Consider the following 24,803-nt stretch of genomic DNA (forward strand, 5'->3'; position numbering starts at 1 on the left):
CCAGAGACTAAATAATCTATTTCTTCTGTGGAACATTTATAACTATCAATCATTAGTCTGGAAACAATTGTTTTAACTGAAAAAAATTCTCCAAAATAAAGATTTTACAGTCAAATTCTCCAACCAGAAGAAAAGCTAAATGATAAACCAATCCAAGAAATTGAGCAACCCTTCCTAATTTAAAAAAGAAATCTTTAACTACTTGAGAATTAATGGATAGTTATCTAAACCTAAAAATTAAAAAAAATACATTCATTGTCAGGCACCAGTGGCTCACGCCTGTAATCCTAGCTACTTAGGATGCTGAGATCTGAGTATCACGGTTCAAAGCCAGTCCAGGTAGGAAAGGACCGAGAGACTCCTATCTCCAATAAACCACTCAGAAAACAGGAAGTGGCACTTTGGCTCAAGTGGCAGAATGCTAGCCTTGAACTGAAGAACTCAGGGACAGTGTCCAGGCCCAAAGTTCAAGCCCCATAACCAACAAAAACAAAAACAAACAAAAAACATTCATTATACATTATCTGCAAACTCTAGAAATTAATCATAGTTGATATTTCACATAAATTATATGGTTTATAGCTAACAGGAAGCTCAGAATAATGTAGACCTTTAAACTAAGTTTGCACTTACAAAAATTAGGCTGGGGGGCATGGCTGAAGTGGCAGAGCACTTATCTAGCAAACACAAAGCCTTGTATTCTACTCCTAAAAACAAACAAAAAAAAACCCAAAAAACAAGACTTTGCAGAAATATAGCTAGATGTGGTGGTACATGTGCCTGTAATTCCAAGAGACTGAGGCAGAAGAATGCAAAGTTTAAGACCTGAACTATATAGCAAGATCAAGTAATACAAAACATCAAGTAATACAAAAGTAAAGCATCCAACCTCAGCCACTAGTAAAATATAGAAAAACAAAAAATCTTGGAGAAAACCTCTCTTAAGCCTAATACAGTAGCATCATAAAATACACACGTGTGTGTGTGTGTGTGTGTGTGTGTGTGTGTTGTGCATGTGCACACACTGTAGAAAAGAATCCTAATCCATTAGATGATAATATTATGGACCAATTAGAGATAACACATTTGAAATTGTACAGAACACAGATATACATGATAGAAAAGTACAAATTGCACAGGACTGACCCAAGGATTGCCTAAACTCTAAAAGACCAGTAAAGAGAAGGAAGGAAATTTCTTTTTCCCTAGCCAGTGTGATGATAGAACCCTGTGTATGCGCTTTCTACCACCAAGCCACATCCCCAGCCCTGAGATATCTAAGAGGAATAAACACACTTTGTGTTAACTGTGTCCACAAGGCTCCTTTCCCATCAATTCCTCCTCCATCAATCCAATAAAACAACACTAAATGCTTTTAAATGTCTAAACACAAGACAAGACACACAGAGTAAGCTACTTCAGATATAACTCTATCTGTCCAGTGTTCTGAGTATGTCTTCTTGCTAAATTTAACTTTCCATGCCAGGAGAGGTGATGCTTATATAACTGCTGTATCTCTTCTCAAAGACTTGCATGTTATACCCAATGAGTAAGCACATAATTCTTTATGAGACTGGGTCTCACTATGTAGCCAAGGCTTGATGTTCACTATATATCCCAGGTTGGCTAAAACTTGAGATCTTCCCATCTCAAGTTTCCCAAGTGCTGGGATTACAGATGTGTGCTACCCTGCCCAACTTGTAACTACATAATTATTTGCTGAGAAGATAGAATTCTAGAGGAGAACTAAACTTACAAACTTACTTGCATATACCTTCCTCCTTCTTGTCTCCACTCATGAAAGTTTTCTTCCTATCAAAGGTTGATTCATTTGCTTGTACACTGTATGCCATTTCCTATGAACTTATATGCTCTGTCCTCTGTGGTTTTCTGTCTCATCAACCCTTTCTACTCTGTAAAAGAACTTTGGAACTATAAAAAGTTACCAAATGTAAAGTAAATATAGTTGTATACATTATTAATAAGCATCCACTCAAATTTACTTTGTTACATTTCCAATAACTAATGACTATATACATAAATCTATATATTGTTTTTACTTTTCTCTCTTTGGCTTTCTCCTTTTTTTCCCCTTCTTTGTCTTTTTTTCCCCTGACTCTTTAATGATATCTCTGCAGTACAAGGTCAATAATGAGGTCATTACATTTTTTCTATTAAAATTCATCCTTTGGTTTTCATTTTGGCCTAATTTAAATGCTGACATTATGGACTCATGTTAATTAGTCTGAATGGCCAAATCCCCCACCAATTAAGCAAATGTAGAAATTCCAGGTTATTTTCAGTTATCCTGTGTGAAGGTGAAGATGAAAAAGTGAAGACTGCGATCTCCTGTGACCTCCTGATATTTCACAATAAAGCTATTTCACAGACGCCATAGTGTTTCAGCATCATTGCATTCTGAGTGTAGACATGTGTACCACAATTGTCATAGATTCTTGTGGTGTCGGATGGGACCCAGGTCATGAGTGCTAGACAAGCCTTACTGCTGAGGTAGTGTGCTGCACCACACCATGTAATCCTTACATTCCTCTTAACCGAAGTTGGGTCTCCACGAGAGGAAATTTGCTTTGTAGAGTGGTGAATAAACTCAAATTTTTAACAGAAAGTTTGCTTTAGTTGCTTTTGATCAACATGCATGATGTCATTTGGTTAACCTTCCAATCTTATACTTCCAAAGAGCACTAAAAGTTCCTCTGTTATACATCAGTAATTTGAGTACATTAACTTTACAAGTGATTGTTAGACTCCCAGGTCATTCCCTAATTTAAGTGAATAAATTCTGTTGATATTAATCTTAAGTTCTGATTTGTGAAGAAAGGAAAAAGAGAACCCCAGGGAAGAGGACAAGGAGGTGAGATAAAGAGGAACTGGATGATAGGGAACAAAGATACAAGATGCAGTGAAAAAGGAGGAAATGAAAGAGAATCACTAGAAGAAAACTTCCCCTGGAGTTTGGCAGTGCTCCAGGAAAAGTTTGAGATAGAGCAAATGTTTCTTTTGTTGTTTTTGTATGTTTGGCCTTACTAGATTTTGAGCTCAGGACCTTGTGCTTGCTTATCTGGGACTCCACCATTTGTGCCACACTTCCAGCCTGGTTTATGCCAGTTATTTTGGAGAGCTAGTCTCACAGACAATTCATAGATTTTTAAATTTTTTTTTTTGTTTTTTGTCAATCAAAGGGCCTGAACTCTGAGCCTGGGCGCTGTCCCTCAGCTCTTCAGCTCAAGGCTAGTGCTCTACCACTTGAGCCACAGAGCCACTTCTGGCTTTTTCTGCTTATGTGGTGCTGAGGAATCGAACCCAAGGCCTCATGCATGTAAGGCAAGAACTCTACCACTGAGCCACCTTCCCAGCCCTGATGAATTCAGTCTTATGCGGCATTCCACCTGGACAGGAGCCATCAGTTTGTCTATCATATCTACACCATGTACACTATTTACTCATGAATCACTGTCTGAGTTGTCAGATTGATTGTTGCAGAATGGCCTTGCTTATATTCAAGACAGCTCTACTTTATAAGGGCCTTAATAATAAGCACAAAGTAGCAATGCTGGCAATTTATGCCAAACAGAAATCATAAGATGCTTTGGTTATGGTGCTGTCACTTTACATAACTATAGGATGAAGAAGGGCGAATACAGTATAATAGATATTTTTAAGTAAGACCAAGTGAGCACACTCCCACAAATTTATTTTAGTATGTTATTTTCTGTTGCTGTCTTAATATACCCACTTTATAAATTAAATTGTATCACAAGTCTGAAAGTACAAGAACAAACAGTATAAGTAGGGTTCAGTATTATCTGCTGTTTCAGGAATCCTTTGGGGTCTTGGAATGGATTCCCCATAGCTAACCAGAACTACTGTATTTTGAAAGAAGATATCTTTCTTAGATTTCATGTCTCTACTGAATTCTAGTAAGCAACCCCTGATGCAAATGCTGCTTTCTAAAGCCCTCCTGATCTGACATCTCTCCATGAGCTGCCAATTGTAAAGACCTAGCCTATAGCTGGCTTTTAAGATATAGTTCAAGAATAAATCATTCATTCTTGCTTTCTATTAATTTTTTCTTCAAAATAGTTCCTAAGGTTCAGCATAGAGCAAAAAGAAGTAGTTATTTGTAAGTGGGCTCTGATAGGATTGGAGGCTGAGGGAAAAGACACAGTTAGAGGTAGATACCTATCTCCTGGCCTTATTCCCAGATCTTTTTTTATTTGAAGAATCCATCGTTTATCAAAGTTCCGGGCAGTGAGACACAGGTATAACATTAGTAAATGACTGTCACAACATAGCTTCTGTTGCTTGGCATTGGGAAGGTCTTAAAGTAAAAAAAGTCAGGGAAATCATTGGCAATGCTAGAAATGTTTTCAACACTGTATGATTTTAAAGATGAGTCCCTGTTGAAAAGAGCCATATCTAGGAATGAAATAAACATGCACGTTTGCCAGCCTTTGTGTAACAACTCGGGTGTCTCTTTGGAGCGGCCATTTCCTCCACTGTGGATGAGCAGGCTCTGCTCTGCGAAGGGATGCTTGGCCTCAGTGTTGATGCGAAGCCTCCTCAACCCACACACTGCCAGGTACTCAGTGGGGAGGTTGTGGGAGCTGCACAGGGAAAGCTTCAGGTCCTGAACCAGTGTGAAGTTCAAGAGGCGGCCCAGTGCTGATGTGTCGGTGAACCAGATGGTCAGATGGCCACTGTAGCTGGTTTGCTCTGCTGCAGAAGGCAGGATGGTTTTGCAGCTGCATATCAGATTGGCCAGACTGTAGTCACAGTCCTGGATGTCTGCAGGGCAGCTGCAGTTCCGAATGGTGTTTTCCTTCGTGAAAATAAGTGTGCTGTTCTTCTGACCTTTCATGAAGTGGTCAAGTGCAAAGACCCCCAGTGCACTGAAAAGAAGGAGGCAAAGACTAGAAGGCGGTGCCATTCTTGTCCAGCATGGACCAGAATGTTCCTGTTTCTGCTTCATGAGGCAGTTCATCGTTCATTCACCTGAAATAAAATATGCAGCTTTGTTTTTAACCATAGCCTCTTGTCAGAAATACACAGCTTATAATAAATGTCTGGTGAGGCTGGGAAGGTGGCTCAGTGGTAGAGCACTTGCCTTGCATGCATGAGGCCCTGGGTTCGATTCCTCAGCACCACATAAGCAGAAAAACCTGTAAGTGGTGCTGTGGCTCAAGTGGTAGAGTGCTAGCCTTGAGCTGAAGAGATGAGGGACAGCACCCAGGCCCAGAGTTCATGCCCAACGACGGGACCCCCCCCAAAAAAAAGTCGAATGATTCGACTGAAGACAGGCAATATTTTAGCTCAGAGCCTCAGGAGAAGCAGCAGCCCCATCTCTCTGCTCTCCCAGCGAGGTGTGCTGACAGTGAGACTCATATGCTAAGAGAGCTGGGACCTATGCCAGCAAGAAGACCTACCACGGCCTATCTATGGGCAGGGGCCTGGCAGAGTTACATGAGTGAGCAAATCCTTCAAACATTCAATTACTAGTATTTAGTACCTGTAATCTCCCTAGATATGCACATGCCTTCCTCCCTTCAGTATCTGACTTCCTGGAATTCAAAGACAAACAGTTCCTTGTAGGATTCTGCTACCCACGCACTGCCTGTTAAACTGCATAGCATGAATAGCAATAAAACATTGAGTTAATGGTAAACTTATATTTCTAACTAGACAAATGTGCCTTCTACTTCCTCCCTGAGAATATCAATCTGTTTATGTAACTCCATCCCTTTCCTAACCCCTTATTAATATACTTATATATTCATTGTAATGTTGATAGATAATATAACTATATGAATAGGTAGTTGATTATCCACATTAACAAAATGAAAGACAAATCACCTTTCTTGATCTTTTCTTATCTCGGAGCAAATTGTATGAATTGACTTTTGTCCCCAAACTAAGCAAGATATAAGCACTGCTAAATGAATTCAATACTGTAGGAAAATATTCATGTTTTAAAGAATAACAGCAATGCCCATGCCTGACTAGTAATCCATGTGTGGTCTTCTTCTGTGGTGTTATTAGAACAACACAAGCATTATGGCAGAAGGCACCAGGTTTCAGTTTTGTAAAAGGGATCAGAGTTTCTCTTGAGTTACCTAATAATAGAAGACAAACATTAATTCAACTTTTGTATGTTTACCAAACACCAGAGGAATAGAGAGATACTTGGGATGAGACGATATCTAGGAAGGCACACAGCTACAGACAGGAAATGGGCACAGAATGATAGATGAAAAAGTTAAGTGTATATCCATGGAATATAGCAGTAGTTGGAAAGTTCTAGGCAACACTCTGGTACAAGATGAGGCCACAAGGTGTCAAAGCAAGACAATGGAAAATCGGGGATGGAGGAAGGGGTAGAGTGTTCAAGGCGATGGACCCATTCCTGTCCTTCACCAGATAGACTACAGGGAGGCTAAAATAAGCTTAGCCAAGCAAACTTGAACAGCAATGATAACTTGAACAGCAACTGTATTTGTTCATTCATTCACCCCATATTTACTGGGAGCTGATTGCATGACAGGCACTTTGCCAGTCCTGGGGAAACAGCCCAGAACCTTCAGGAGTCAGCCTTTATGCTGGCTCTAATGTTTCTAATTGTGTGTCACATCAGCCACAGGGCCAAGACAGGCCTGCATACAAAAATCCAGCAAGGCTTGGTAAGAAATGTATGCATTATCCTGCCCATGTAATTGTAACCCCTCTGTACAGTATGTTCACAAATAAAATAAAATTAAATATAAAAAAAATCCAGAGCAGAAAGGTGAGGAGCGTCAGCAAGGGCCAAGCATGGACTTTGTGCCAGTCCCTAGCCTAGGCCAAGCAGAAGAAACAAAGGTAAACAGAGCCTGGGTGCTAGGCTCCAGGGCTTTATGCTCAAAGGGGGAAGGAAGACAAGCAAGGCTGAGCTGAGAAGGGCTGGCTACACTGAGACAGATGTTGCTAAGAACATAGCAGCCTTTTGATCAGAACTTGCATCTGGGTCTTGGGGTTTAGCTCAGTGGAAAAACGCCTGCCTGGCAAGCGCAAGACCCTGAGTTCGGTCCTCAGCTCCGGAAAAAAAAAGTTATAAAAGACCAAAAATAAAAAATAATAAGGCAACTGCACAGAGCTTGCATCTTACAGCAATTTGCCAAAATAAAGAGAGAAAAGAGAGAGGTCCCCAATATATATATTTTTTAGATCTTTTAGAAAATGAGGTTGTTCAAAAGAAGTGTCTTTGCAGACATCAAAGGAATTGGTACTGTTGAAAAGGACCTCACAAATGTCACTCCCATGCTTATATTCAAGACTACAGTGTTACCCAGCATGCCATTGGCAGTGTATAAACAAGCAGGTTAAGGGACAAGAGTCTTAACAAGAGAAATAATGCATAGATTGAACTTATTAATAAGCACTCTGATAGCTGAGATAGTTTTCTGAAATGTCTGAAGGAAAATTAATCAGAAAAAGAAGGAAGCTTAACAGGAATCTGGGTTTGATGCAATAGTAGCCTGTTCTGCTCAGGGAAGCATATTGTGAGACCCTGGTAGAAAATACATGCACTGCGGGAACATGTTCCCTGTGAAATCATGGCATAACAGATGGTTTTTTTAAATCAATGACTCTAGACTCTAAAAATGTTCTTTTTTAAAAGTTTTTTTTGTCGATCAGGGGGCTTGAACTTGCAGCCTAGGGGCTGTCCACGAGCTCTTTTGCTCAAGGCTAGCACTCTATCCCTTTGAGCTACACCACCACTTCCAGTTTTCTAATGGTTAACTCAAGATAAGAGTCTCACAGACTGGTTTTGAACCACAATCCTCAGATCTCAGCCACCTGAGTAGCTAGGATTACAGGCATGATCCACCAAGCACCCAACAAAAGTAGTTCTTAATTGACTAAAACTATGATATACTCTGCCCCCCACCAAGGAAATACTGAAAGCAAGGGAAGGGAAGAAAGAAGGAGGAAGGGGAGAAGAAAGAAAGAGGAAAAGAAAAGAAGGCAAGAAGATTGGTTGAATCAATCATTGGGAAGACTAGATAGGGTATTTACAATATTTTCTGCTTAGTTTGAAGTTGGCACAGAATTTTCTTAAAGAATTTATTAGCAGATACTTTCATAATTTAAAAAATAAACAACTTGAGAAACATGGAGAGCTGCAGGTTCTCCATCAACAAGAAGCTTATCATCTTTTTCATGGTGTTAGGATGTGTTGTTGACTATCCCATTTAGTAAGAAAAAGGGAAGCGTTTATTAATATCAGGATAATTTTAGATTATTAGCTGTCCCAGATTCCATCCAAAGTTTCTGGGACTTCACGTCCCAGTAACCCTGACTCCTCAGAGCTAGGAATACTGTCAGTGCCATTGGTCCTTTCTGATCTCAGCCTTGAAAAGAAAGGGAGGGAGAGCTGCACATCAGCCTTCAACCTGGTGAGAAAGTGTCTGCCTCATTCACAAATGGATTCTGCGGTGTATAGGAAAGAGAAAAAGGGTTGGAGAGTAAAGTACATTGAGTAAAGTACATTGATTTGCTGGAACGCAGACACTGAAAGTTTCTGAAAGGATTTGACCATGACTTTCCAATAATAGAGGCCCTGTCTGGACCCCGTAAGTGCTCAGGGGGCCCAGGGACTAGAACAGATATAAGTTTCACTGTTGTGGTTTGGAGGTGGTTTGTGTTAGAAGCTTGGTCCCCAGTGCGGCATTGGGAAGAGGTAGTGGGATTTCTAAGGGATTTCTACCTACTGTGAGGTAGTTAGGTTATGGAAGGCATTGCCCTCTAAAGGAATTGATGTGGTTCTCATGAGACCCTGATTACTTCAAGTGAGAGTCTTAGATCTGACATCTCCCTGAGCTCTGGTTTTCTGTTTCACCATGGGCTGTCTTTCTCCCATGCTCCTGCCATGATGCCATTTGTCATGAGGCCCTCACTAAAGCTGACACAATGCTGGTTGGATATTTTAGCCACCCAAAGTATGATCTAAATAAACCTCTCTTCTTCATAAAGTATCTAGCCTCAGTACTTGCAGTTACAGAAGGCAGACTATCACACTCACTTTGTGGGATGCACTCAGGATTCTAAAATGTCTCATTTACTGGGAGACCCCTTATGTGTACTTCCTCAGAATCTTCCAGGGACACACTTTGGGGACTGCATTTGTGATAGACATCCTTGCCAGACACTCCAGTCCTGGCTTTTAAATATCTTTCCTAAGGTTCTCAAGTCCTGTCTTTCTTCAGCCCTTAACCCCAGTATTATAGCTTGGGTTACAGCCCTTTTTCCACTTTCTTCATTTGGATCTTTTCCTTAATTGCTTTTCTACTTTTAAAATAAAAATCATTTCTAAGTTCAAATTAAACTCACTTTTGAATTTTTTTGGGGGGGGGGGTCCGGTCGTGGGGCCTGAACTTTGGGCCTGGGCACTGTCTCTCAGCTCTTCAGCTCAAGGCTAGCGCTCTACCACTTGAGCCACAGCGCCACTTCCAGCTTTTTTTTTCTGCTTATGTGGTGCTGAGGAATCAAACCCAGGGCCTCATGCATGCAAGGCAAGTGCTCTACCACTGAGCCACCTTCCCAGCCCTTGAATTAATTTTCTAATCACATTTGATTTTTAAGTGCTGCAAAGATTTAGATAGTCACTAGATTTTTTTTTAATTGTGAAAATACCATACAGAGGGGTTAAAATTACATGGGCAAGATAATGTACATTTCTTATCAAGCATTGTTGCCTCCTCCTTTGTTTCCCCTTTCCATCCCTTCCTACCCACCCCCGCCCTACCCCTAGATTTTTTTTCTTAATTATATTTTTTGACATCTGTATTGTTTGTAAAATTCAGACCATCATTCTTTATGACATCTCAAGTGTGTTTGGGGAAAATGGTCCAAATGCTATCTTCCTGCTGACACAGTATCTCCTTACAAATAATATCTTTTTATAAACAGATGCTTCCAGTTTGAGACATGCCTATTGGAGCCAAGGATAAACATGATCTAAATGTTGGGTGTAATCGTAGATTGAGACAGAATCTCTACAGAATTTGTTTTGAAGTACTAATGTCTGTATCTGCCTAATTTGGAAGGCCTTGCTTCATGCAGATGGTTGCTGGTGTTAGTTGTTACTAAGATTTCTTCAGGTGCAATACAAAGAAAATGTTTAGTATTGATTTTTGAATATTTGCTCCAGTTTTTAAATGGCCTGCGATTTAAAGGCTCCAAGACCAGATGACCATACTTAGTTTTCAGCATTTTGCTTTAAAAACTTAGATGTGTTGACATTATTTGAGTTTTTGTCACAGTTCTCTAAAGCCACTATATCTTAAGACTCCAGTATATCAGGTATTTCCAGTGTCCACCAATACCCATGTTCTCCTTCCTCACGTGGCACAGTGCAGGACTTCACTACAAAGACTTAGTGAATAGGACTTCCAAGTGCCTCACAGTGAAGTAATGCCACATGACAGTTCTGACCAATGGAATAGACCAGGAGCCCTAGAACAACTATAGATAGAAGCACAGCTGTAGATAAAAGCTTGAGTCCCTGAATGGCCATGTGGAGCAAGGGCCACTCTCCTCTCTCTGAGCAATATTAGTCCAATGTAAAGGGAACATACGCCTTCCTATTGTAGGAAGTTTTGAAGTTTGTCAATAGATAGGCTACCCTGATTGATATAGCAGGTGCTATGTCAATATATGTTTTGCAACTGATTTTTGTTGTTGTTGATGATGGTGGGGCTTGAATTCTGGTCCTGGGCACTGTCCCTGACCTCTTCAGCTCAAGGCTAACGCTCTACCACTTGAGCCACAGCGCCACTTCCGGTTTTCTGATTGTTAATTAGAGATGAGAGTCTCACGGACTTTCCTGCCTGGACTGGCTCTGAACTGTGATCCTCAGATCTCCTGAGTAGCTAGGATTACAGGCGTGAGCCACCAGTGCTCGGCTGCAACTGATGGTATTTACATGCTGTTTTCTGAACAGAAAATGAGAACTCAACACTCAGAGAACACTTACTCAATGCCAGAGAGTAGCCTAAGTCAATGGAAATCAAAATAGGAGACAGCACATCTCCTTCAGAGGCAGCACATCTCCTTCAGAAGCCTTGAAATTTTCCCAAGAAACTGAGAACAAACAATTAGGTGACTGATAAGATGATATCTTTGGTAGCATTGATGAAAGATGCAGATGAAGTGTTGGGCTAGAAGGAATAGGAAAGATTAGCAGAGAAGGGGTTGTGACTAGGAGAAGTAAGGCAGTACAGAGATAAGAGTCACTTGGGCAAAATCTCAGAATGACTGAAGTGGTTGATGTGTTCAGAGCATGCACCAGATGTCCTAAGGCCCATGAACTGAAAGCATTGGCAGAGTAGGGTTAAACAGGACGTTGCTGCCACGCTGAAGATTGAGACTTTATGCTGGCAATAGTTTGGTCTCTAAACTCTTGTGATCCTCAACTCATCAATAAAAAATTTTAACTCTCCAATAGATCCATGTAAGTATTATAAGTCATACACATAAAATCTAAGATTAAAAAACAAGTCAAGTTGGTTGGGGGGTAGGGGAAGGGATGGGAAGGGGAAACAAAGGAGGAGGCAACAATGCTTGGCAAGGTTGCCCATGTAATTGTAACCCCTCTGTAGATATTTTCACAATTAAAAATAAAAGTAAAATTGAAAATCAGCAAATTTTCAACACTACCTCTACTGACTTGGCTGGTTGTGTGTCCCCTTTGATGTCAGAGCCCCTTAGAAGACCCTTGAAAGAGACCAAAAAAGGGGCAGTGGAGGTTGTATCAGGAGAGGGATATTTGGATTTGTTCAGAGAAGAACTATAAGGCTGCCAGGTAGACTGAACTGAGGGAAGGAACAAGATACAGGACAGTGAGTTCAAAATGCTCTTCTCGATATATATTTTTTTATTTTTATTTTTGTTGGTCATGGAGCCTGAACTCTGGGCCTGGACGCTGTCCCTCAGCTCTTCAGCTCAAGCCTAGAGCTCTACCACTTGAGCCATAGTGCCACTTCTGGCTTTTTCTGCTTATGTGATGCTGAGGAATCAAACCCAGGGCCTCATGCATGCAAGGCAAGCGCTCTACCACTGAGCCACCTTCCCAGCCCATTTTTCTTGATATTTTCTTTAAAAGTTTCCATTTGCTGGCTCCTAACTTCAGGCAGTTCAGATGAATGTACTTCACTATCTAGAATCCTTGAGTATGGTGAGACCCAAGAGAGTAAGACTGAAGAAATTAGGTTACAACCAGGCTCCTTTCTCCTCCATGCATACATGGAGACACCTACTTGAGCCTCTAAAAGAAAACCAGCCATGTAAGAAGTAGGAGAACCCAAATGGGCCACATTCATCCATTCTTAGCATCCAAAACGCAACTTAGCTGAGAACTCCCTTGCTGGAGACATGTGCTCTGCACCCTGGCAGCCATGAGAAAGGCATGGTTCAGTCTCAGAGACAGAGCGCTCTGTGTGGTCTCTTCAGGTGGTCAGGAAGGCGGCCTGCTCCATGTTATGAATATGATAAAGACCAAGACATTATGCAAATTTATAGGTATAGGATCCTGAAAAGCTTTTGAGAAAAAAGGGCCTTTAGCATTTTTCTGTTCTCTGTTCTAGGAGTATGCTGCAGGAGGTAGATTGGAGATAAACACTGTGTAAGATGATATTTAAAAATAGGGAATGATGTCGTTGTTGCTTAATATTTCAAAGCTCATGAAGCTGAAAACTAATTCAGATCTCTTTCCAGTGTTTTTTTTTAGTGTGATAAGTGTTGTCTTTTCTTTCTTCTTCACATTCCACAAAAGCATACTCCTCAACCCTGGTATAAGTCACTGAACTTTCAGTATTTCTGATACTGAAGTTGCCACTCTGCTGGTGAAACTACTCTATGGCTTGCAGAGAGACAGGATCTGGGTATACATATACATATATACATATATACATACATACATACATACATACATCCTGCTTTGCCCTTATAACCTTGTGTTGTAAGGTTGTCATCCTAGGTTATATTGACAGACAAGACTCAGAAAGGCTGAGTCCTGAGCTGGGTGCTGGTGGCTCATGCCTATAATCCTAGCTACTCAGGAGGCTGAGATCTGAGGATCATGGTTCAAAGCCAGCCTGGGCAGGAAACTCCGTGAGACTCTTATCTCCAATAAACCACTAGAAAACGGGAAGTGGCGCTGTAGCTCAAGCTGTAGAGCACTCGCCTTGAGCTGAAGAGCTGAGGGACAGTGCCCAGGCCCAGAGTTCAAGCCTCACGACTAGAAAAAAAAAAAAGAAAGGAAGGAAGGAAGGAAGGAAGGAAGGAAGAAAGAAAGAAAGAAAGAAAGAAAGAAAGAAAGAAAGAAAGAAAGAAAGAAAGAAAGAAAGAAAGAAAGAAAGAAAGAAAAGCTGAGTCCTCTTTTTTTGTTTTTGTCAGTCATAGGTCTTGAACTCTGGGCCTGGATGCTGTCCCTCAGCTCTTCAGCTCAAGGCAAGTACTCTGCCACTTGAGCCACAGCACTACTTCCAGTTTTCTGAGTAGTTTATTGTAGATAAGAGTCTCACAGTCTTTCCTGCCTGGACTGGCTTTGAACCATGATTCTCAGATCAGACTGAGTCCTCTTAAGAACCAGATGTTTAAACTTACATGTTTAAAATTGCTTTTACCTAAATCCTAACTTAAGGGAAATGATGGTATGTACCTATAGTTTAGCTATTGGGAAGGTCCAGGCAAGAGGATTACTTGAGCCTATGAATTCAAGAGCAGCCAAAGCATCATCACTCAAATCAGTCAATTCATCCATCAAATCAGCAAACAAAGTTCATGTTCTTTGAGGGAGTTTTATCATGTGACTTATCCATGAGCTTTTATGTCTGAGGGAGAAGGTGTCCATTCGAGTTTACTGCCCTGTGTCCAGGCAGTGAATAGTCCAAAAGCCATTGAATGACATATTGCACAAGTCCTTCGAGCCACCCACACATATACTTCCTGTGACTTCTCCAGGAAGCTGAGTTTGAGTTTAAGGTGGTCATTGGGTCTTTCCTGGGCATTTAATAGGAACACAAGGTGAGATACAGTTGCTTAGATGGGTGTCCTGAGCCCCAAGTCAGCCCTTGAGCACTGTCCTCCCATCTGTCAAACATCCTCCAGGGCTCCAAGGAACAGAATTAGTAAGTATGCAGTTGTTCCTCATTATGCGCAGACATTTGCTCTAGGAGGCCCTCTAGTCCACCTTGTTATCACGGACAACACCCTCCTGTATACTTGAGATTTTCTTTATACTACTTATCTCCAATACAATATAAATGCTATATAAAGAGTTGTCACACTGTGTTGCTCAGAGCAGGGACTGGGGATTTTTCTTCTGCCAGGGGCTATTGGATATTTATAATGCCATCTGGTATCAAAACAGGCTTCGAGCAGGAGCTGCTGAGAAGTATAAAAGTAGCATCTGTGTCTGTCCCATCGTGTACCGAGTGATTTCAAGGTGCCTTATGTGGCCTAGGGGCCAGATGTTCCCCACCGCTGGTTTAGGGAATAATGACAAGAAAGTCTATACATGTCAGTACAGGCAGCAGTTCTTTTTCCTGAGTATTTTCTGAGGTTTATTGCCTCAGATACTGAACCCAAGAATACACGACACCAACTGTCTAGGTCTCTGAGACACTTGTAAAGGTGACACTTCTGAGTTTTTTTCATAAATATTATGCATAGTGCTTTTGAAGCTTTTCTTTCACCCCCAATATGCCAACAAAGCCCTTGCCCTCCGTGCTCTCAGTTGAAAGTCTCAACCTGCTGTTTGTGAGTCCAGCCTTGGGGCTAACTTGGAAGTTTGCTCAAACCACTGGGCCAGTATCCCAGGTGAGGTTGCCAAGGATAACTAGAATGAGCAAGACACTAATCCCTTTGCTAGAAGATGAGAAACAAGAAAGTCTGGTAATGCTTTAACGTTTTAATTACCTGCTTCCAGAACAATAAAAGAGGATTCAGATCTTCTGCTTACAATTGCACATGATTACATTCCCATAAAGTACCTTCAGCTATGATTACCTCAAGATGTTTAAGCACTAGGCTTTTTCCTTTCATCTGTGTTCAAGTTAAAGTTCTAACCATCACATTTTGGAAACGTAAAAGGAACGTTTTCCTTGTGTGGTTTAAGATACAAATAATAGAACCAAGGGCCTTTTAATCGTTGTTGCTTTCTAGATTTGTTTTTTATTTTTTAATATACTGGTCCTGGGACTTGAACAGCCTGTGTACTGCCCCTGAGCTTCTTTTGCTCAGTGACACTTGAGCCACAGATCCACTTCCAGTTGTTTGTTTGTTTTATGGTGATAGTTGGAGATAAGAGTCTTAATAGACTTTCCTGTTCAGGCTGGCTTTAAACTGTGATCCTTAGATCTCAGCCTCCGGAGTAGCTAGGATTACAAACAGAAGCCACAGGTGCCTGGCATCTAAAAGATTTTGAAAAGTGGGCTGGCAAGGTGGCTCAGTGGTAGAACGTTTGCCTTGCATGCATGAGGCCCTGGGTTCGATTCCTCAGCATCACATAAGCAAAAAGAAAAAAGCCAGAAGTGGAGCTGTGGCTCAAGTGGTAGATACTAGCCTTGAGCTGAAGAGCTGAGGGACAGCGCTCAGGCCCAGAGTTCAGGCCCCACGACTGGACCCAATAAATAAATAAATAAATAAATAAATAAATAAATAAATAAATAAATAAATAAATAAATGGAAGTTCCCTTAAAAAAAAGATTTGGAAAAGTTTGTAAATGTCTGCAAGTGAAGACTAAAAGCTATATAGTACCTTACCTAAGGGCATTAAGTAAAATATGAATGCATTTGGACCTTAGTTTATAATAATTCACCAATGTTGGCTTAATAATTTTGATATGTGTATTATACTAACAGGATGTTTACTGAGATGGAAACTCTCTGTATTCATTTTTCCTTACACTATGCGAGACTAAGTTTATTAAAAAGAGCTTCTTACTAAGACTTGTGGTGTGTCTTGATAGTATGATCAATTTCTCCATCTCATATCCCTGTCTTCTCACCATCATTTGACAGAGTTTTCTTTCTTAGTAAAGAACTCTCTGCCCCTCTGTGACACCCATCCTCCTGGGTTTTCTTGCGTCTTCCATGGCTGCTCTATCTGTTTCTTTGGCCGGCATCTCATTTCCCATGCTTGCATGCCCCTACTCAAGGTCTGGCCTTCTCTGGGGCAGCCACTCCCCCCAGGCTCCCGTGACGCTCCAGCCATGGTGCTTATTAGCTCAAGTCTGGCTGTAGCTTCTAGCTTCTTCCCCAAACTTCAGGCTCCTATAGGTAGCATTGCTCTTGGCAGTTCTTTCTGTATGTCTAATAGACATTCGCCAAATAGTTTCCTGTCCTTCCACATTGTGTTCCTAAGCTTAAATATAAAAAGCAATGGTCAAGAAAATATAAGGTACTTAACATTTTCTTAAAACTGAGATTTACAAGTATGTTAAAAATGACTGAAATAAGAAAAAAAATATATGCATGCATGTGAGTATGTATTTATCTTTTAAGAATGAGTCTCAGTTGTTCAGGCGGATCTTCAGCTCCAGGGCTGATCTTCCCACCTCAGATTTCAGAACAGCTGGTGTGATTACAGCTGCTTTTGGCCTTATTTATTAATAAAAAGATGTAATGAGTGCTCCTTTTGTGCCAGGTACTGTTGTAAATTTTTTACATGTTTTATAATACTTAATACTTGTAATAATACTGAAGGTAGATATCATGGTCTCATTTTCATCTTAGAAAATGGAGACCCAAAGGAGATGAATAACTTTTCCCAGGTTCCAAGAGCTTGTCCCAGAGCTCACACTGAGATGGGCAAGTACACACTGAAGAGTCACAGTGGAAATTACAGCGCAGTTTCCCAGCCCAGGGTCACGTACAGACTCAGATAATACTCCTTGCTGTGTAGTTCACTGCTAGACTCTGGCCTTTAACTGAAAATGTCTGTGGAAAACCTATGCTAATGAGGGACAGAGGAGTTAAGCAGGTTCTGTTACACATAAACATTTCAGAAGCACTCTTTGTAAAAGAAACACTTTTGAATTAGGTTTGTAAGTAAGTTTAGGTTCATCAATATGAATGGAGTATTGCTTCTGCTAATATTAACAGAAGGGTGAGAACCACTGGGAAATGCTAGCTAAAATATGTAGCTGCCATAGCTTTCCACATGACACAGGCCTTTGCAAGAGTGACATCACCAATGAGTGAATCAGTATAAGGGCAATGGAGTAGATCACCATGCCATGTGATCTAACTGTTGTCTTCACTGGAATCCACAGACTTCCTGCCTCAGACCAGAGCCATTGGACACTAAATTCTAAAAGATTGAATACCATTTTCTTTTCTTTTCTTTTTTTTGGGGGGGGGATCCGGTCGTGGGGTCTGAACTCTGGGCCTGGACGCTATCCCTCAGCTCTCGAGTAGTGGTGGTAGCCCACTTCCGGCTTTTTTCTTTATGTGGTGCTGAGGAATCAACTCAGGGCCTCAGGCATGCAAGGCAAATGCTCTACCACTGAGCCACCTTCCCAGCCCCTGAATACCATTTTCAAACAATGAAAGCCGAGTGTAGAAAGGAAGTTGGGAAATTAAAGTTAGCTGTTGAAAAGCATTCATTTCTATAAATATTTTGTTGGAACCATCATTTAAAGAAAATGCCCAATTTGTGTCAGAAAAAAATAAGAAGAAATCTGGTTTTTCTTCCAAACATATTGCATTATTCAGTCTGAAAAAGTACAAACATCTCAAGGATCATCCTCTCCATTAAAAAATTTTTTCAAGCAAGTTTTTGGACAAATAAGGTCTGGTTTTTGTTTTTTGGTAGTTTTTACTTTTTCATAAGTATTAGGCACAATGCTTTTGAAACATGTCTTTCCCACAAATATACCAACAAAAATTGTTTAATAATTTTTGCTAAAATATACCCAAAAGACATGTTTAATAAACAATAAAATCTGCAGGCAGGACTGTGGACAGACTATTAGACTTGAATTAAAACACTCCTCCTTTCTTATCTTTATTATCATTATTTGTCATATTTTTTCCACTTTTGAATACAAGCACCATTTTTTAAGTTAACTCTCTAATCCAAATGTTAGCTATCGTCTAAGTTATTGTTTTTTCTTATCTATGTTTTCTAATAAGTAAACACTATAAAACTTGGTATCTAAATGGCAGCAAATATATACTATTAAAAGATATAAACAGAGAACCAACAAAGCTGACACTTTACTAGTGCCTAGTTTTCTTTGTTTGCAGTCACACTAAGAAAAAGAAATCTGTTAGATATCTTTTACTTAATGGTTAATTAGTAATGAAGACTAACAGAAGACTATAACCAGATGTTTTCAATAGAAACAAGATTTTCAGGTCCGGAGAAGATAACTATTCTATTTGCTTTGAGTGAGTTTCTCTATTGAGTGGCTAAATGAGAAGACTACTTCATTCTTTGCTTAATGCACTCAAAATATTGCCTTTTAAAGGCAGAATCTCAGTGAAAAGGTTAACTCACATGCCTGAAAGTCTAGAAAAGTCTTTTATGGTCTCCATCCATATACTCTACGTTCGGGGAGTGCTAAAGCTACAAGGAGACAGCCCTGATGGTGGCTCTTCAAACCACCTCAGAACTTTCCTGTCATGTAGCAGGAATTCTGAAGCTATTAAAATTTTTCTATAAAACTAGACTGGCCTAAAAAAAACCAAAACAGCAAAGAAAAGTAGAGAAATGACTTACATCTCAGAGTTTCACGGCGGAGCCTTCCGTCTCGTCTCCACAGACTCTGCCTGGCCACTGATCCTTCACCCTGGCTTGACAGCTGCTTTAATCTGCAAGCCAGGGCGGAATGCATGGGCCCGCACTTGCTGTTCTTTTCTGTTTCCAGAAGGCCCAGCAGCCTGGTCGTTGACATGGCAACCAGGAGGAAGCTGCATGCCTACCAGTTTCATTAACCACCCAGCAGGAGACAACCTGCTTGGTTGGGAGTTTTAAAGTGGGAAGTTTCCAGAAACTAAGGGAACTTTGCTGTGTGCTGACCCCAAAGGATTGACACAAATGGAAGAAATTCTACTGTAGCAGGAAATTGAATGGATTAAAAGTAGACTATAGAGACCCCTGGATACTTTCACATCCATAATTTGTTCCATTCTCTCTGGCTTGATGAATTGTTACTTAGAGCAAGTGATTGCACTAGTGTAAGACTTGCCTATTATGGTGTTCCAAAGAGAACATGAACTTACTTCATCTTCAAAAATTTTCTCTCTCTTTCTCTCATTAAAAAAAATGTTAGAGGTTGGCCAAATAGGTAAAGTAATATAAATAATTATGTATATTTATACCTATATATAACATATATATATATATATTTTACATATATATACACATACATACACTTTTATACAACATTAGCTGGTAACTTAGTCCATTTGGGCTGTTACTACAAAACTGTCAAAAAAAAAAACCACCCAAACTAGGAAGCTTGTATACAATAATTTCTCACCACTCTAGAAGCTGGAATACCATGCAGGTTCCATGTCTGGTGAATGCTTACTTTCTGTTTATAGCCAGCACCGTCTAGTTCTACCTCATGTGGTATAAAGGAAAAGAATGCTGGTCTCTTCACCTCACTCTAAGGGCACTAGTACACTACTAGCTCAACCATGTTCACTGCAGCACTGTTGATCATAGCCAAGGTTTGAAATCAGCCCAGATGCCCCTCAAAGGAAAGTGGATCAAGAAAATGCAATATATACATATATATTCACACACATATATATACTGCATTGCACACACACACATATATAACATATACACATATATATTGCATTATATATATATGGAATTTTACTTACCCATTAGGGAGAATGATACTGTATCATTTGCAAAGAAATGGAGGGGACCTGGAAAAAATTATGTTAAGTGAAGTAAGTCAGGCCCAGAGAGACAAAAGTTGCACGTTTTCTCTTATATGTGGAAGCCAGAGTTAGTTTATAAATATGTAAATATATAAGTAAACATTTCGGGTGATATGCAAGTATATACAATGTATTAACTAAAATATAGTAGATTCAGAGGCGAACTCAAGCATTATAATTCCTTAGAAAGGCTAAATTATAGTTTGACAAAATAAACAGGAAAACAGGTAATTAAAAAGGATGGAGTAGGGCTGGAAGGTGGCTCAGTGGTAGAGTGCTTGCCTTGCATGCATGAGGCCCTGGGTTCGATTCCTCAGCACCACACAAGCAGAAAAAGCCAGAAGTGGCACTGTGGCTCAAGTAGTGGAGCACTAGCCTTGAGCTGAAGAGCTGAGGGACAGCGCCCACACCCAGAGTTCAGGCCCCATGACCAAAAAAAAAAAAAGGATGGAGTAGGGTCAAGGTGAAGTGGTTAGACAAATGAAGGGGGGGGGGGGGGAAAGAAGGGAGAATGTAGTAAAAAAAAAATCAATGTATATCCTAAAAAATTAAAAGTGAGGAGAGGAGTGGGTTGGGAGGGATGGGTGAGAATGTTGAAAGGGGTGACATTGATCAAGATGTACTGTGGTCATGAACTGCTTTGTTGCATAACAACTCCTTTGTACAACTACTTAATATATACATGTGTGTACATATATATTTAAAAAGAAAGAATAAAGGACATTAAATCCTTCCATGAGGGCTCCACCCTTGTGACCTTCCCCAGAAGATTAGGTACGAACATTGAATTTTGGTAGACACAAATTTATAATCTTTAGCAGCCAGTAGAGGCTCACTCAATAGGGGAGGAAATTTGATGGATGGTGGTGATGAAGGAAAGTTTCTCTACTTAAAAACAGTAGGAGCTGGGCACTGGTAGCTCTTGCTTGTAGCCCTAGCAACGCAAGGGGCTGAGATCTGAGGGTTGCAGTTCAAAGCCAGGCCAGGCAGGAAAGTCTGTGAGACTCTTATCTCCAATAGTCACCAGAAAATCAGAAGTCACACTGTGGCTCAAAGTGGTAGAGCACTAACATTGAGCAAAAAGAGCTCAGGGACAGCAACCTGGCTCTGAGTTCAGGCCCCATGGCTGACAAACAAATAAACCAAAACCAGTAGGAGACTTGAACAACTGATTTCTAATTATTTGGATGCAGAGTACTGTCTCCAATATATTCTAAAAAAAAAAAAAAAAAAAGGAAGGAGGAAGTTGACTAATAAAATTCATGCATTCATTTATTATTCATTACTGAATCCTTACCACACATACACTGTGCCAGGAGATTTGAGGGATCTGGCGTAAATGTCATGGTTCTTGTCTTGAAGGCAATTATGTAAGTTGCTGGAAAGTTGTAGTGTTCAACTTTACTAGAATTCCTTGTGGCTAGGATTCCACATTTGATCATTGTTATTTTTGATCATTTTATTTGATCATTGTTATTCAGTTATCTTGATGTGGGAGTTGAATCCGCAGTTAGATGTCCATGAGGCTGTGTACAAGAACTGAGGTAGATGAGTTCCCCACTCCCGTTCTCCACCTATTTGCATCCCCTCTCAATCCACACCTACTTCACAGCCTCTAGATCATCTCCAGTATTTTGGGCGACGGTTTCTTCTATCCTGCACAGCCTGCAGACTCATCTCAGACCTTCTTTTCTTTGTAGAACTAAGAGGAGAGTTCTGGGGATCTCTTTTGGTAGCAGGGATGTAGCACAAGTGTCAAACTCCGGAACTAGCCATGGTGCAGCCTCATGATTGAGTTGCTTCTTAGTCATGGCAGGTGTGGCTTGACCCTGGAGCAGAGAGCTGTAGCACCAGCTGGAGAATGTATCTTTTCCATTCAGCAACTTCATGACTGTGGATGAGGCATCAGCTCCCAGACTGACCCAATTCTACAGTGACTTTCAAAGCTCAGTAAGAGTCCATTTTTTCATGTTAACTAAACTATAGTATATGCAGAGGTGGATTCCAATGGTGCAACTCTTTTGAACAAGTAGTTTTACAGTTTAACAACATGAATACTGGGAAGCTGGACCATGTGTTGGAGGAAGTCAAAGGGAAGGCGGAGACAATAGAGAGGGAAGTGGTGGGCAATGCCATCATAATGCTCAATGTACATATGTGAAAATTAAATGAGATAAATTGAGGGGATGGGTAGGGTTGGGAGAAATGGAGGAGAATGATGAAAGGGGTGATATTGATCAAGATGCATTGTACTTACAATGGACATGTTGAATTGAAACCCCTTAAGTTTATATTTTAAATGTGTGTGTATGGATATATATATGTATATATACATATATATATATTTGGTCTGTCATGGCTTAAACTCTGGGCTTGGGTGCTGTCCCTCAGCCTTTCAGCTCAAGGCTAGCGCTCTACCATTTGAGCTACAGCACCACTTCCAGTTTTCTAGTGGTTTATTGGAGATAAGAATCTCATGGACTTTCCTGCCCAGGCTGGCTTTGAACCGTGATCCTCAGATCTCAGCCTCCTGGATAGCTAGGATTACAGGCATGAGCCACTGGCGCCTGGCTAAGTATATATATTTTTTAATGAAAGAAAAAGTAAGTCAATTTTTCTTAGTCTGAAAAGAAACTAGAGACCCAAGGAACCACATATGTGTTTAAAGAAACTACTAGCTGGTTCAAAACAGCTAGAATAGACTGTTGTCTGCAATCCAGAGCCGTGAATGACATACCATTCTTGCCCAAACTAGCTAAGTGGAAGTTTACTTGTACCGCCTCATCTACTTTTTAAATTTGTGTTTTGTTCTTTGACACAGGATCTTGCTATGTAGCCCAGGCTGGCATCCAACCTGTGATCCTCCTGCCTCAACTTCTTGAGTGCCAAAAATATAGCCATGTGCCACCGTACCTGATTCCTCATCCAATTGTTCATTTTAAGGATTAATATATGTGATGTACAGTATTTCAAACAGCAGAAAGAAAGCATTTAATAACAGTAGTTGTTATCATTATTATTGTTATATTATTATTATTCCTCATGTTCTCTGTTTATAAAGACAACATATACACAAGACAGTTATTTCCCTAGAAACATGCAAATGAGCACTGCTGATGAAATGCGTTTGCAGCTCTGTGTGTGGCATGTTAAATGTCTACCTTGGGCTTTCCATCTCCCTACCATTTGAAAGCATTTACTTGCATTTGTTCTTTATGTCAGCCAGGTCATGAGCTTTAAGTTGAGTCAGCAAAACTGAGTGAACGTTGGGAAGACTCATAAAACCACACCTCTGCTTCCTGGCATATCTCATTTCTGCATCAGTAGGTGGCGGACAAGTGTTTGCTCATGATGGGATTGGATTCCACTTTGGTAGTTGGCTAGCTTTTTTGTTTGTTTGTTTGTTTGTTTGTTTTGTTTTTGTCCATCACAGGGCCTGAACTCTGGGCCTGGGCGCTGTCCCTCAGCTCTTCAGCTCAAAGCTAGCGCTCTACCACTTGAGCCACAGCATCACTTCTAATTTTCTGAGTGGTTTATTGGAGATAAGAGTTTCACAGACTTTCCTGCCAGGGCTGGCTTTGAACCACAATCCTCAGATCTCAACCCACTAAGTAGCTAGGATTACAGGTGTGAGCCACCAGCGACTGGCTAGTTTTGCTTTCTTACTTCCTTTATTTTTTTTAAATCACCAACACAATACAGGCTCCTTCTAGTCCATACAAATTATATTAAACAAAAGTGAATTCTTAAATAATATTATTTAAATAAAAGTGTATTGAGTAAAAGTGAAGATCGATATTCACACCTCCAATGTATCTTGCAGAAATAGTGTCTGGCAATTCTGCTCTGAAGCGGATCTTGCCTTGGTTTTAAACCTTAACAACCACCTTGTGAATTGGCATGCTGGTTCCCTAAAATCTTTTTATTATAGACTCCAAATTCTACTGTTCCCCGCAGCCCTTCTCCATGTTTCTGCCCTCACCCACTGAGCCTCTAGATCACTGCCGGTATCTTTGGTTACGGATTCTTCTGTTCTGCACAACTTCGGCATCTTCCGCTTCCTCATCATCCCTTCTGGGAAACTCTGGGGTCCGTAGGAGGCAACATTCCCCGTTTGTGCCATCAGACTTCCTCTTCCTCTGTTCCTTCCTCAGGCAAACTTAGACTCCAGTGCTACCTCTGTCTGCCTTCAGTGCTGTGCTCAGGGGCTTCCACTCTGTCCTCACCCCCACTGGTGGGATCCCTCCTGTCACTTTTGCTTTATTCTCCCTGCCAGGACCCGTGGCTGAGGGCTGCTCCCTCCGCCTGCCTTCTCCACGGCACTCTTCGGGTATTGGCATTCATGGAAAAAAAGCTCTAAAGGTTCTTACTGCTTATCTTCCAGTAACACACTGGTGTTATCCCAGCGTTCTTTCAGATGGCTCTTGCCCAGGGCCTTTGGTCATCCTTTCCCATTGGAATCGAACAGCCACCCATCACAGCATCTTGGTTCTCAGAAGAAGGCCTTACATACGAGAGGGGCCAAAAACCTGCCCTGGACTTTCTTACCATCCTGCCCATCCTAACAATCGTCTCTTTCAACCACAATCATCCTGGGTCAGGCACTGCATCAGATCCTTTTGGTCATACTTGTTCTTTATTCTGGCCAGCTTTGCCACAGGTCTGTTCAGATATAATCACCCCTAGCCTCCCATCCTGACGCTTCTCTGTTATCACTGTGTCTCTTAAGACACCGTGGGTGCCCAAGGAATCTTCGGCAGTGCCACCTGAAAGTGCCTGGGGCTTATTGTCTTAATAAAGATATGTTTTGGCCAATAGGGATTCGAGCTGATAGATAAAGACCT

At 40.8% G+C, this 24,803-nt stretch overlaps 1 protein-coding gene across 1 annotated transcript; it reads right to left on the reverse strand.

Annotated features, from left to right (window-relative positions):
* Nucleotides 1-94: 94 nt before the first annotated feature.
* Nucleotides 95-18,883, reverse strand: Epcip (exosomal polycystin 1 interacting protein). Its single transcript, XM_070030590.1, has 2 exons — nt 18,782-18,883; nt 95-5,013 (listed from the first exon to the last, which is right to left on the reverse strand). Exon 2 carries the CDS (start codon nt 5,000-5,002, stop codon nt 4,289-4,291), a length of 714 nt encoding a protein of 237 aa, XP_069886691.1. The 5' UTR covers nt 5,003-5,013; nt 18,782-18,883; the 3' UTR covers nt 95-4,288.
* Nucleotides 18,884-24,803: the final 5,920 nt, after the last annotated feature.

The sequence above is a fragment of the Dipodomys merriami genome, unplaced genomic scaffold, assembly GCF_024711535.1.
Source record: "Dipodomys merriami isolate MVZ:Mamm:240054 unplaced genomic scaffold, mDipMer1.0.p SCAF_2, whole genome shotgun sequence".
In the NCBI taxonomy this organism is placed as follows: Eukaryota; Metazoa; Chordata; class Mammalia; order Rodentia; family Heteromyidae; genus Dipodomys; species Dipodomys merriami.

Excerpts from the sequence above, each read along its gene's own strand:
- Epcip (XM_070030590.1), bottom strand. The coding sequence starts at position 5,002 with ATGAACTGCCTCATGAAGCAGAAACAGGAACATTCTGGTCCATGCTGG.